This window comes from Pseudopipra pipra, chromosome 3, assembly GCF_036250125.1.
Source record: "Pseudopipra pipra isolate bDixPip1 chromosome 3, bDixPip1.hap1, whole genome shotgun sequence".
In the NCBI taxonomy this organism is placed as follows: domain Eukaryota; kingdom Metazoa; phylum Chordata; class Aves; order Passeriformes; family Pipridae; genus Pseudopipra; species Pseudopipra pipra.
In genome coordinates, this window is record NC_087551.1 from 54177908 (window position 1) to 54192027 (window position 14120).

Here is a 14120-nt window from a genome sequence, read left to right on the forward strand (position 1 = left end):
TAGTGGTGGTAATAGTATCAATAAACACATAACTGCTCCAGGCCATTGGGCAAAGATAGGTATGTAAAAATGTGCCTGTTGGGAAATCCCTTTGGAGAACTTCCTTGCCATGCTGCTGCACATGCACAGTTGTTCTCAGTGTACTGCTGTCAACCAGATGACATTTTACTATGAAAAGATACACTGAAGAGCTGGCATGAAACGGTCAGGATTTTATTAGATTTTCAGTTCATTGCCAGCACAGCGAGCTCTATGGAGTTGCAGTGGTGCTCAAAAGCAGTGTGAGAACATGACTGAATATGGTAAGGAGGGGGTGAGAGGCAGCATCCCCAGGTAGAAGAGAAGGGAGCTCGGGGGTTGAGCCTCTCCCAAAGCAGTGTCCCACCACAGGAAATTGAGTCAGTGAAACAGTGTGTCCTTGATTCCTGTAGCTTTTTAGCACCACGCTTTGATGACCTTCTGGCTGTTCATGTGCTGGGAACAGACTCTTACCCAATTTCAAGTAATCTTTCTGGGAGAGAGTTCATGGGGCCTTCCGACTTTTTAATACAGCTATTTATAAACATGCACAAAAATAGAAGGTGCATAGTGAGAGTCATATGAGTCATTCCCATTTTGATATCGAGTCACACCAGGCTAAATCACCCTTCTTGGCATTCTGGTTCAAATTGACTCTGTCATGGCATACAGGGCAATTTTCCTTTTTTCCCTATAAACCCAGTTCATGCATGTTCTGCTTCCTGGGCAGATTACAGCAGTCCTCTTCTACCCATCACACACTCCATTTGGGCTAAGAATTGTATCTCCACAGTGTTCAGATATCACGTCTGATGGGGACAGTTGTGCAAGCAGTTGCTGTTAGAGCTGCTGTATAAACCCACCTTGTCAGGAAGGTAGGCAGAGGTCGCCAGGAGCAGAGCTTCGATGGGATTACAAGCCATTTGACTTGGCCTACTTTTCAGTAGTTCTGTGTTTTCTGTCACACAGCATTAGATAAATTGTATTTGTCCAGTACACGTTGCACTGAGTATTAAGAGCTTAGTTTGCTCTTACACAAATAAATAAAAATATGGAGATGTCACTGCACTTCTAAGAATGCTATTCAGTAAGGTCATTTCAGGGATTCCCTGTGGGTTTGAAAACCGGTGACCAAACACTGTGGTCACCACGAAATTCAGACCATAAACACCTTATTAACACAAAAGGAACTTTATAAAAACAAAATCAAATAGTTTCAACCTAAAAAAACAGACAAACAAGCAAAAAGAAAACCCTTTTTCACTATCGCTAGATGTTTTTCAGTCACACACCTTTCTGTCATTAGGATCAAATGAAGTTAAGGATTTATTTTTTTGCAGGCTTATGCTATATTTTTCTCACTGTATTCAACCACTTTATTATTCTTCTGGCCATATTTTAGACCATTAATAATCTTGGATCTCTTCCTCAGTTTTTGTTCTCTGTAAAATGGGATAGGGAGATTTATTCTGATCTCAGCATGCATTCAGCTGTGCAAATGTTATGTAGTTGTGTTGTTATTAGCATCACTACTCGTGAATTACGTGTGCCTCTTATGTTGCTCTTCCCATGTTTGATGTGATGTGGCATTCCTGTGTTTTGTTGGGCTTTAAATGACTAGCAAGTAGGTAGCCCATTGGACAGATGTTTTCACTGGAAAAAGGGTTAATGTGATGACAATAGTTTGTAAACAGACAATAAGTTTTTGTGACTGCTTTTCTTAGCGGTTCAGCATTGAATCAGTGTGGTAGGAACAACTAATTTTTAAGTTTCTCCTCCCTCGGTTGTTTATTAGCAAAGTCTAAGTAATGGTAATGATGCTAAAGGCATAAGTATTTGTGTAATCAGAGGAAAAATAATATATGTAGAAAGGCTATTTCTGTTATTCTTTCAAAAAGTGTCTTGCACAATAGTCTTTAGATCAGCCAGATGAAGAAAACAGGCAGTGTACTCAGACTGCAGTGGATTACAAGGCGTTTTGCACTATCACATAATTATGATGCTAGAAAATTATTCCCATTTTAGCATTGCCAGTTAGGTTTGGTTGTTGAGAAGAACAGTTTTGCGTTGGTTCTGTGTGCCTGATGTCAGCAGACACACATACACACACACACCTCAGAACAAATCTGGATGCTTTTTCATTTATGTTTCCCAGTGCTTTGTCAGTGTCAGTGGATTTCAGAGCTTTGGCTTCCCCTTTTCATGCACATACACATGCACAACTGTAAAATTTTCTTTTTCCTTTTACCCCGAAATCCAGAAAAAAATCTTGTGGCAGACCTAATACCTTTCATGTCACCAGCTTTTGTGATTGCTTTTCTAAAATTTTATTTTGATTGGCAAGCTTCCCCACTGAACAGAGGAGAGAATGTGTAAGTCCAGGCTAGTACACTGATAGTAACAGCTAACTAGAAGAGGATACTTCACTTTCACACGTAGTGATCCTAAATTTGTTTGGTTTATTCACATGGGAACTGCCTTCAATGCCATTTTATAGCTGCTGAAGCCAATATTCAAGTTTTGTGTATCTTGGCCTTTGCTAACAGAGCTGATGCGCCAGTGAACTTCCAGCAAAGTAAGCAATGTTGCGGTTTATTTTCCCTTGCTCTATTCTTCCTCCTTCAGTTCTCCCATATCCCCTGATGACAGAAATGGTTTCATTTCTCCAAGGGAACCCATAATGTAGCAAGAAGGAAAATCCATAACAAAAGAGCATATGTATCTGCCTGCACATGTTTATGTGTAAATTCTCCAGGGAGAAAGCATTCACAGGTCTCACTTCTGAATTACTCTCATTATAATAACCCATTTGGTGTCAAAGTGTGACAGATTATAAGCGCTTAAGGCTAGTCCCAGCTCAAGATAGATTTAAATAAAGTACTTCTGGTTATTGTGCAGGTCAGTGTGTTTAAATAACAACCACCCAAATCATACTTTGACATTTAAAAGAGAGAGGAAATATTGTCATGCTGCAGACCTGGCACAGATAAGCACAGGGCAATTTGGTCAGTACACTGTGATTTGTGAGTGCAGCCTAACTCAGTCATTTTCACAGTTTGTAATCAAGTAGCCACCTTAGCAGTGTGTCAGCATTAAAAGAAAAAATGTTCCTTTTAAAATGTTTACACAAATTACTCCCCTGAGGTGCTGCAGTGCATTTGCTGCAAAACTGATGTAGGTTAAAGATCTGGAGCAGAAATGGCAAACTTGTGGGCCATTTTTTTTCACCAGCCGATTGCTCAGGTGGCCAGGTCACAGTAACAGGATAATTTTTCAGATCCAGTGCCTAGGGCAGGATAACTGGGAGGAATCCCTACATTACGTGTGTAGTGTGGCAAGTGTTGAGAAGCACAGTGCAGAAGTGCCTAACTAACAACTGATGCAAGTTTGTGACCACTACGATATGCACAGTGTAACTCAATGCCACCTCTTAACCTGCCTGGGCTGTGTGCCCCATCCCAGCTCTCATCCTTGTAGCTCCTTCAGCATTGCCCCACTGTGCCACGCTGTTGGACTGGGACTCACCCAGCTTTTGGCCAGAGTGGCCGCCTCAGAGCCTGGCCCTACCTCATGGCAGGGTGCATGAGCTGAGGAGCTGTGGGAAGGCACATCTCTTGTAGCACCCTGCTTTGAAGCTTCCCTGTGTATCCCTTCCTTCCTTCAGGCATATCTAGCTGAGAGGTTCCACTTGTGCTAGAGGGACCAAAACCTGTGTTTACCCTGGGAGTAGCAGTATTCTGTATGTTCCTCCCTCTTCCTCCTCCATCTCTGTTTCATCTCCCTTCTCCTGAGCACCCATCATCCTCCTGTGTGTAAAAACCTTTGGCACCTAATGAGGATGCTCCCAACCATTTTTAATTCTTAATTTCCGTCTACTGTCTCCTTCATTTCCATCTTTTCTGCCCCAAACTCTCCTCACCTCCATCCCTTCTAGACTCTCTACCTCTGAACCCTTCTGTTTCCTACGTGTTTCCACGCTGGACTTGCTTGCTGTGCTCAGGCTGCCACAGGGCTCATTATAGAAGCTGGATCATTTTTTCTGGTAGCAGGAAGGGCTTTGCTCCAGTGTTGCAGATTGAGAGGAAAGCACAAAATGTCAGATGCCTCTTAGGAAATCCACAGAAAGTTCTAGAACTTGATCCCTCTGCACACAGCAAAAACCTAAGCTTTGACATATTTCCATATGAGAAGTTGTGTTTTAATTTCTTGTCCTGCTGAGAAACATAATCCACTTCTGTTGCTGTCCACAGCTAAACCACACCTACCTCTAAACTCAATTTTGTAGTTAATTCATATCTGTTCAATAAGGAGAGAGGAAGATGACAGTAAAAATCTTGCATCAGGTGACAACACTGAGAAGGTACTAAGTCATATATCAGCAACTATGAAGTGCAAGAGCTTGTAGAGTGACTGCTGTGTAGCAGTCGGAGACAACACGTGAACGTACTGTGGATTTCAGGTCCAATGAAAGAAAGACATCTCCGTATAAGAGACACTGCTCGGCAGCTGTGATCACTCATGTGCTCCTTTGTATTGTCACTGCTGTTCTTCCTTACAATTTCTTTGTTTGGCTTTTTAACGATGACCAGATCTTGCATGACATCTCTTTTTAAAAACACAGACTTCTGCGTTAGCTCAGAAGACACAATTAGATCTGATGCTACTTGTTTGCAGAGAAAAGAGATTAAGTACAGATTAAGCTTTGGGTAGATTGCAAATGAAGGAAAACAAAAGAGCAGAACAGGACCTTCTTAAAAGGAAATGTTTTGAATTTGATCAGTTGTATTTTGGACCCAGTAGTACACCAGACTATCAGCAGCACAATGAAGCTGACAGGCTAGGATCATAGGATCATTCAAGCTGGAAGGAACCTCAAGAGGTCTGTAGTCCAACCTTTTTCTCATCAGGCTCAGCTTAGAGCTCATGGATTTATCCTGTTGGGTCTTCAAAACTTCCAAGGACAGAGATTTCCCAATCCCTCTGGGCCACCAGATCTAATTTCTGACTGTTTTCATGGGGAAAATGTTTTCCTTGCATCCAGTCTGAACTTGAAGTGTTTTAGCTCTTGCCCAGTGTGCCTAGTCCTCCCACTGTGCCGCACTGTGAAAAGCCCAGCTTCATCTTCTTGCTAACTACATTTTAGATGCTAGGGGACTGCTGTAGACTCCTGTCGACAGCTCTTTCTGCCCCAAGCTGAACAGTCCTGCTTCAGCCCCTCCAGGATGAGTGCTCAAGCCCTGACCATCTAAGGGGTCCTCTGCTAAACTTACTCCGGTTTATCATCATCTTTTCTTTACTGGAGGATCTAAAACCAGACAGGATACTCTAGATAGAGGCTAATGAGTGCTGAGGAAGGAAGGATTGACCAGTTTCTTAGATCTCCCAGCTCTGCACCTCTGCCAGGGCAGTCTACTGGCTCACGCTCAGCTCTGTCTGCAAAGATGCCCAGGGACTTTTCCGCAAAGCTTCTTCCCTGTGGTCAGGTCCCAGCTGGCACCACTGCAAAGGGCTCATCCTTCCCAGGTGCAGGACCTTGCACTTGTCCCTGTTGAATTTCATAAGTTCCTGTCAGCACATTCCTCCATCCTGCCTAGATCCCCTGAGGTGGCAGCCCTTTCCTCAAGCGTAACATCTGGCTCTGGTATTATGCAAGTGCTGTGCCTTGCTAAATTGTCAACAGAGTAAATAAACCACAGAGAGCAAGTAGATTCCCCCATTCCCACTTTTAATCTCTTCCATTTGCTGAATTCTTGAAAATCTACTTGTAGCAGTAGAGCAGAAAAAAAATGTGTAGGCTTAGATATTGTGTTTAAATTGATAGCATAATCCTAACTTTGTATTGACTTGGCTGCTTTTTCCTCTAAATGGGGAAAAATACATAATCTGAGATCACAATATTGTCTTCTAGTTGTCTAGTTCATATGCAATGCAGGATTTCTCTAACCAGTACATTTCGTAATGTGTTGCCTGTGTGTAGAAGTGTCGAGTACTGGAGTTTCCTTCATTCCCTTGGTGGGTAACTGCATCACACTGTGAAGGCATCTTTTCATTATATTCAACATAAGTGCTTCTTTTCTTAATTTCTTCCTATTATTCCTAATTACATCATCCCTAAGCAACCCAGCCCTTTGTGTTTGTGTGGCAAATATTGTTAAATTGTATACTTAACTGCATTTGTTCTGCTGTAGAATTCATAGCCGGTCAGTTGAATTTTTGCCATTAGATGTCACTACGTGTACACCAGACTGTTTTTAAAATACTTGATTTTTATTTAGTGATACAGAAGAATGGAGGAGAGAATTGGGAGATGTAGGAGAGAGTCTAGTACTATGCTTTGAGATATCTACTTCTTAAACAGTATGTTGGATATGCCTTTACTAAAAGCAGCACAGAAGGAAACATAAGATTTTTGACTTAAGTCCAACAACCAACAGATGATGCTGTGACCTTAAGCATATATAAATATGTTTAGCAGCTGCTGTGTAACATATTTATAAGTGTTTAGTGACCTGGAGGTTAATCAAAATGAGTTTGGTGATCTCAGCTCAGTTCTTAATGGACTCCACTTCATATTATAGCACTGATGCAGCACAATTTGTCACAGTCGGCAGTCTTTACTCAAAGGACGCCCACTGTGGAGTGAGAATTAAAGGCCGAAGTAATACCTGATTATTTCTCCCTAAAGAAACTTTCCATTCCAAGCCATCATAGAGCAAAATAATATGTGGAGGAGCTCTGTACTGCTCACTGCACCCAGTCTCAGGATAAAATAACGTTTACTCTTACAGGATGTGCTTTCAGCGTTACTGAATTTGCTCATGCGTACTGAGGGCAGTGCTTTGGTAGGGGGCTGGGGAAGGACAAAGTCCTGCCAGGGATGGTGCTGAGTCTTTTCACTTGCTGGCCTCTTTCCAGAGATGGAGAGCTGTGTCCGTTCCAAGTGTGGCATTACATGGGAGGATGAAAGGAATAGTTATTGCCTTGCCAGATGAAATTTCAGAATTAGGTTCTGCCATTCAGGTCCTTCTGGGTACAGAAACAATTTTTTTAGACTTCAGTTGTTTTCTTGCTGTCCTGGCTGAAGCTAGTGTATTCTTTTTATTTAATTTCTGCTTTCTGTCTAAACTGGAAACAGTTTCCTACTTTTTGATTTAAAGCTGTTGTACAGCAGTATGCTTTTGTGAGCTACAGTTGAGATTGATGTCCATACTAGGTAACATGAAATAGGTTGTACCTCAATTTAAGACAACGAACAACCCCACAGCTTAGAAGATATGCATGCTATAGAAAGTAATAGTATTGAAATATTAGTAGGTAAGGACCAGTTTCTGCTTACCTGCAAGGTGTGTATCTCCTGTGTATTTTTAAAGCAAAAGAAGGATATCGAAGAGATAGATACCTGTAGAGACTTGCCTTTTCCAGAATCCTAGCCTTACTCCATAAAAGAACATCTCAAAATCTATTACTTCTATTTTAAAGTGTAAAAATAAACTTGCACATTTTTTCATCTTTGCTAGTAACTTTATCCAGTAACAGAAAGGATCTTGCTTATCCAGCATAGAAAGAATTTTTCAGTTAACTGCATTTGTTGAAATACAGCAATTTTCAGCTAAAAAAGGGGGGTGGGGATGTTTGAGATACAGTATTTACATAAGAAAAGCTTGATTGTATGACTGAAATCTTTTAAAGTTGTTGCCAAATGGTTCTGCTCTTCTCCTTTCCCTTTGTAATTTTCCCTTGGAGCATTGCACCACCGTGCATTTTAAATCTTTTCCCTCCACTTCTCCTTGCAAGCTTCATCAGGGAAATGACATTGTATGGCAGTTGTCTCCTTCATATCAAAAGAAAAGCCTTTGCCTCTTTGCAAGAGTGAGAAAAGTTTGTCTTCAGAGAGCAAAGGACAAAACTGACTTGGAAAAAGATGCTTTATTTAGATAACACGTTCTCTTTTCCTCTGAAGAAATTCACAATGTGTCAAGAAAAATTAGGCCAAATAGTGCTTTAATGGTCTTTCTCCTGTACCTCCTAAAAAAGAAATCTATTCCTACCGATTGCATTAAGAATCTGCTCTGAGTTTCAAGAAGACAAAAAGCCATTGAAGTTACTGAGGGTTCTTGGTTTAGGTGTTGTCTTTTTTGTTTGAATACCGAATAGTTATTAAAAGTAGAATTTATACCAAAACTTCTATCTTGCTATCAGGACATGCAGCTTTCCCTGCCCGTAGAATAGCATTAAATGCTTCGTTTTTTGTAAGGAAATAAAAGCTGACAGGTACTAAAGCTATGTAAAGGGGTGGTTGCTTTCTTGTTTCTTTTATTTAGAAAAACAGCATAAATTTACAGGGGGTACACTGAAGAAACAGGTCTGAGTTTTGGATTTCCTATGTAGTCTATGAATATACAAGTAAGTATATTTTTGCATGGGGTTTTATTTATATATATGATTTTATATGTATGAGCCTTACCCCTATAAATATTGTAATATGTGCTGCCTTCAGCTATACTAAGAAAAGGTAGATAATTGTTTGATGGATTAAAAGAATAAAAGGTTATTTTTTAAGTTGAATCCTGCATTACATTGGGCTATTCGGCTTACTTGGATTAGACTGTTTTCTTCCTTGTGCCTCAATTAATCTATAGAATTTGATAAATCAAGTACCAAACATACTTAGATACTTTTAAGAACTTAAAAGGATATAATTTTTAGTCCTTAAAAATATTTAGTCTGGAGATCTGAACATGTGGAGAATTATGTAAGGGCTTAATTTACACCAGTTTTTCAGATAAATGTCTCAGTTATAAAAGCATTATACAAATACGTGGTTAATATTCAAAAGCAAAATAGTTCTTCTGAGGTTTATTGTTTCAACAAAGTGTAGTATGAAAGATTGGACATAGATGGCATGTACAAATGAACACTGTGTTCAGTGCAATAACAACAGATATAGAAATCAGAAACTGAGTCTGTGGTACCCATTTTTCTTCTGGTCATTTCACTGTTTGTTAAGCTATGGCAGGTAAAGATTGCTATTACATGGTCAAATGGCAATTCACTGGAATTTTTTTTCATGCCAATGCTAGGTTCTAATTTTGACTCCTAATCACATTGCTGTCTACTATAGGTGAATAATCTGAGTTGTATTTTTCTGCTGATTGGTAGTGGCATATAAAGACACTGTATACCTCTCTTGAATAGTCTTCACTCCAGTTCTATCTCATATATATATAACTTGTTCAAGACTAATTCAAAGCTCCCTATATTGGTAAAGTGAACTAATTGCGTGCTTTCTCCTTAGCTATTTGCAAACAATAGGAGCTGTACTCTGTGACAAACCACAGCATCTTCAGCAATGAGGTACGTAATGAGACATTGTATGTGTGCTTTCTTCTCCCAGGCAAGGCAATTTTCCTGCCATGAATCAGAGTGGTATTATGGGATCCAGCTCCCCCTACACTCAGCCGATGAACAACAGCTCTGGCTTGATGAACCCGCAGGCTCCTCCTTACAGCATGGCACCTAACATGGTGAACAGTTCAACAGGTAATGGTGAGTAACTTTCAGCAGTGACCTTCCTCCATAAATCGTCTTAGCAGCATCAGCCCTGGACTGGTGGCAGAGGAACAACCTTCTTCATTTAATTCACCCCTCTTGGGTGGTTTGGAGTGATTCAAAACTAAGCTAAGGTGCTCACTTTTTTTTTTTTTTTGTAAAAATGTAACTCATACATTTTTCATTAAGTCCTTTTGCGCAGCACATAGATGAGTAGAGTGTTTTGAACAGTTCCAGCAACACTCGGACTCAGTTTGATGTAGGTGTTGACCAGCAAGTATATGTATATTTCTGTGTATGTGACTGCAAGAGAGGGAAGGAGAATAACCTCATCTACGAGGCTGCTATTGCTTTTCAGTGTCTTACTTCCTAAGGTTGCAATTTCAGATATTTAATGTGGTAGTAATTTAAAAAAAGAGATGTGCACCTGCTCTGACTTGAAGATGCTGAAAGTTGATCACTTGACATAATTACTCTGTTCGGAAAACATAGGCCATATTCACTGTTTACAAAATTCATATAGGGTTTTCCTCATTTACGTCTTTAAATATCATTATATAAAATTTAATTATAACTTCCTTTTGCAAAAAAAAAAGCATATTCAATGTAGCGATTGGATTTATCTTTCATATCATGACTTATGAGTTTAGAATTGCTTGCAGCTTTGTGTATGACTTTGAAGGCAAATGAATGTAGTTCTGCAAAAATGTGCTTTATGGTCCGTATTCATCTTTAACTCCTAACAATTATCCTCCATCAAGATAATACTTCAGCAAAGATCAGTTCTTTGATTGGGGTGTGTTTGGATGAAGTTTCAATGACCTTGAAGTGGATCCTCCCAAATACTTACTCCAATCATGGAGTTTCTGTGCCTGCTTCACTGATTACATTATCCTTTTTTGAAATGTTGGTGTTTTTAAAGTTTTTGTGAAAGCTGAATAGGTTGTGCTAAGGTAATATGATGTTGTTTCTTGGTTGGTTTTGTTTTTACTTTTGTCTATTTCTTTAGAAATGCCTTACTGCCTGAATTGTGTCTTACCAAGAACCTGTTTGTTGGTATCTTTTTCTCTACTCTTCTTAGCCTGTTTAATTTCTTCATCCTTTGCCTCTTCCCCTGTGTTTCCTTCGTGTCAATTTTATGTGTTTCTGCTTCTTGAGAAGAAAATGGCCACTGTGAGATGCTAGTGTCTAGTATGTCCAGAGAGTTTCTTTCCTCTGCATAGGAACTCCTGAGACACTTAGCAGTGTCTTGTATTTCAAAAATATTATCTTACTGTTTTAGTGAGCAGAAGAAACAGAAAGGAAGCTTCTAATCAGTAAGAGTTAAAAAAAAAAAAAAAAAGGCTTTTTTGGAAGCCGTTGGTTAGTCCAGACAGCACACTGCAGCATCTGATGAAGAGGGACAAGCTGTTGAAAAGACCATTAGATAATAGCTTGCTTTTCCCCCACCAGAGCTGTCCCAGGTAATATTATGTTCTGTTTGTGTAGTTATGTGTTTTGTCTGGCTTGCTGAAATAAAATTACTTCTGAGCATTGAAACTGTGCTATAAATTTTGTTTTGCTATTAGCAGAAGTAATTTTTTCCCCTTTTCCGTTGGCCCCCAGAGCTGCAAAAATAACCAACAGCAAACAGATGGCAGAGTGCCCTGCCTAAGAAGATTTATATATTCCTAAGGAATAACCAGTTTAAAGGAAGATTCACAGAGGGTTTTTTTGTTCAGATAATTCAGCCATTTGTTATTTCATACAGTGGAAATCTGTTCAATGCAAGACCATTTATCCTAGCAGTCTTTTGTATGGGGTAGTCATACTCTTTTTATTGTGTTATGCATTCTGAAATATTGGATTTTGAATAATTTAAACATTTATCAAGGTTTTTTCTGCCAGTGCATTTGTGAGGCTTTCTTTTGTTCCAGTTTTATTAATTCAGAGATTACCCAATGGAAAGTAAGAATGAGATGAAGTAAAGGAGTCCAGTGCACCTCTTTTAGTCTGGGAGCAGACACGCATCTAGAATACTTTATGGAGCCAGCCTCCAGGAGAGATGGTGTTGGGGAGGAGACGGACACACACAACACCAAAAAGAGAAAATTAGGTGTGAATACACTGCAGAGGACAAATGCAGTGTGAATACTTAATTTCCCCTTATCCCCGTCCTTCCGCTTGGGTCAAAAAAATGAAAGTCTGAGCTTAAGGCAAGTGTAAATACAGTTCTTAAAATGATAATGCCTTGAGCTGAGAGAGCAGTTCAGGGTCAGCTCTGGTGCTGCATTTGATGAGGTGGAAAACTTATAGGTGATACCTACTTATGGGCTTGAAAACAGTATTTTCTGTGACATGAAGATCACTTCAGCTATCTGACTCTACAGCTTCCCCTTCCTCCCCACCGCACTTTGTAAAGTCACACATCTGTCGGATAAACCAGTGTTCAGTCAATGTGTAGGGCCTAAACCAAATACAACTGAGTGGCTGCTGATGGAGTTAAATGTGGGCATTAGTTAACTTGCTCATATACACTGAGCATGAACAATTGTGCTTTCAGTTAGAGGCCAATGAAAACCTAAGGTAAGCAGTAGGGAGAAGTTAGTTTCTTGGTTGACTGGGTTTCAGAGAGTGAAGTTGTGTTGCCTCCTGAGGGACGAAGGTGGGTTCTGTATACATTTGTTTTAATCAAATGCACTTACTCTAAAACAGAGGAAGATTGCTGATAATGATGGAATTGTTTTCATATGGTGTTGGAGCTTTGGTACAACTATGTCTAACACTGGTCTTGCCACCCATTTTTAGTAGGATTTATAACTCCTTATTACCAGTTGATTCTTTTTTTCCCCCTTTATTTATTAATTAATATCACAGTTGAAAGGAAAATCATGCTGCAGTTACACATACTGGTACTTTAACAGTGACTGTGGATCAAACAGCAGATCACCAGCTTCTGCTGATGTAGAGCAGTTTAGGAACACAGAAATTATGAGATGAAAGACAGATTCTTCTGATAGAGTATCCCATCCGTAGCAATAAAAAAACTTCAGGAAAATGGTGCCAGAATCCCTTCACAATTATGGAACAAGCTACCATTCAGAAAAATTGTATAACCTCCACTGTCCTTTTATTATGTGAGTTCACATTCGCCATATATATTTTAGATTTTCCCCCCTATTTTTCAAATTCCAGCTTTAAAAATGCATCTAATAAACAGGAAACTTACAAATTCCAAAAGAAATAAAATAATTTCATGCTGTGAGCCTTGTTAATTCTAGTGAAAATTATTTTTAAAACAAAGCAATATGGAGTTTGGATCTCACAGATTTTGGTATTGTTCTTGCACAGAAACTGGCATTCACAACCTCTGCTACCTCTGGAGGTGAACAAACCAATAAGAAGGCATTAATCTCCTTACTGCCACAAGGATCCTTTCGTAATTTCACTACCTCTGTCCTACTGAAACCTTCCTTTTTTGGATATTATTATTACCAATGAATTTTTAACATTGTAATATTTTATATAAAACGTGAAGTTCTAGGAAAAATTACTTGCATGAAAGGATTTAAAAGGATGTTCTTTGAAATAACATTAAAAATACTTAGCTTATTATATATATTTGACTTCATATTTATTTGGATGAACCTCTGATAGGAAAAGCAATCATATTTATGCATGTGAAGTATTTTTTAGAAACTTTATTTTCTCCATTTTGCAGCTTAGTTGCATTTTTCTGAAGAATAGAAACCTCCATTTATTGCACTATTTGTTTTACTCTAATTCATATCTTCATAGGAGCTATTAATGCATATTTAGATAAACTTCCTGGAGGTTGTCAGTAGTTGGTAACAGCTGTAGTGTCCCACCACCTATATGCCAAACAAGTGATGACCTTGATCCCATGGTCACTGTTTGACTGTAAGTCAAGTCAGTTCCTGGCATAGAGATGCCTGTGTCCCAAACTGCTTGTACTTGTCATCTCTGGGACAAGACTTGGTCAGCAGAAAGGAGGTGTATAACTGAGATGCCTGGTGGCCATCTCATCCCTTTCAGATAAGGTCCCCAAGCACCTGGTACTGTGCTTTTCCCCAGAGGCCAACAGTTATTCCTGGCAGGACATCAGGCAATGCTCTTATCCCTCTTCCACTTTCTCTGTGGGCATAAAAGGAATGGGGATCCTTTTGCAACTCCACAGTCACAAATTCGCTGCTTTTGCTTTTGCTTTTTCTTCTCTTTCTTTTCTGCAGAGGGATAGTGCTAGGGGTGGAAGGGAGAAAGGAATGTCTTAAAAAGGAAAGAATATTCTGTTTTGTAGAGCATGATTTGTTATTGCACTAGCAATAAAGAGAAAAACAATGTTTGTATATTGCTGCTCCTACAGTATTTCATCATCTTCTGGGACTAGGAGAGCAGCCTTTAGCAAAAAAATAATACTTTGCTGCAGTTTTACTCGTCAATATCCGCCTTTGAGTACATGAAATTCAGCGTGGAATAGTTAATTCAGGACCTTGACCCATACTTGCTTTTTGAAATCATTCTAGCTCTTAAATTCTTATAATAAGCCAGAGGCT

The 14120-nt window shown here is 39.4% G+C and overlaps 1 protein-coding gene across 9 annotated transcripts in view; it reads left to right on the forward strand.

Moving 5' to 3' along the window:
- ARID1B (AT-rich interaction domain 1B) overlaps positions 1-14120 on the forward strand; it is a 324325-nt gene that overhangs the window by 273050 nt on the left and 37155 nt on the right. For 5 of the 9 annotated variants that reach the window (XM_064649203.1, XM_064649206.1, XM_064649209.1 and 2 more), the window contains one exon: positions 9413-9564. In XM_064649203.1, coding sequence (XP_064505273.1) covers positions 9413-9564 — 152 coding nt within the window. The remainder of the gene's footprint in view (positions 1-9412; positions 9565-14120) is intronic. The other 4 variants (XM_064649204.1, XM_064649207.1, XM_064649212.1 and 1 more) reach the window with 1 other exon arrangement.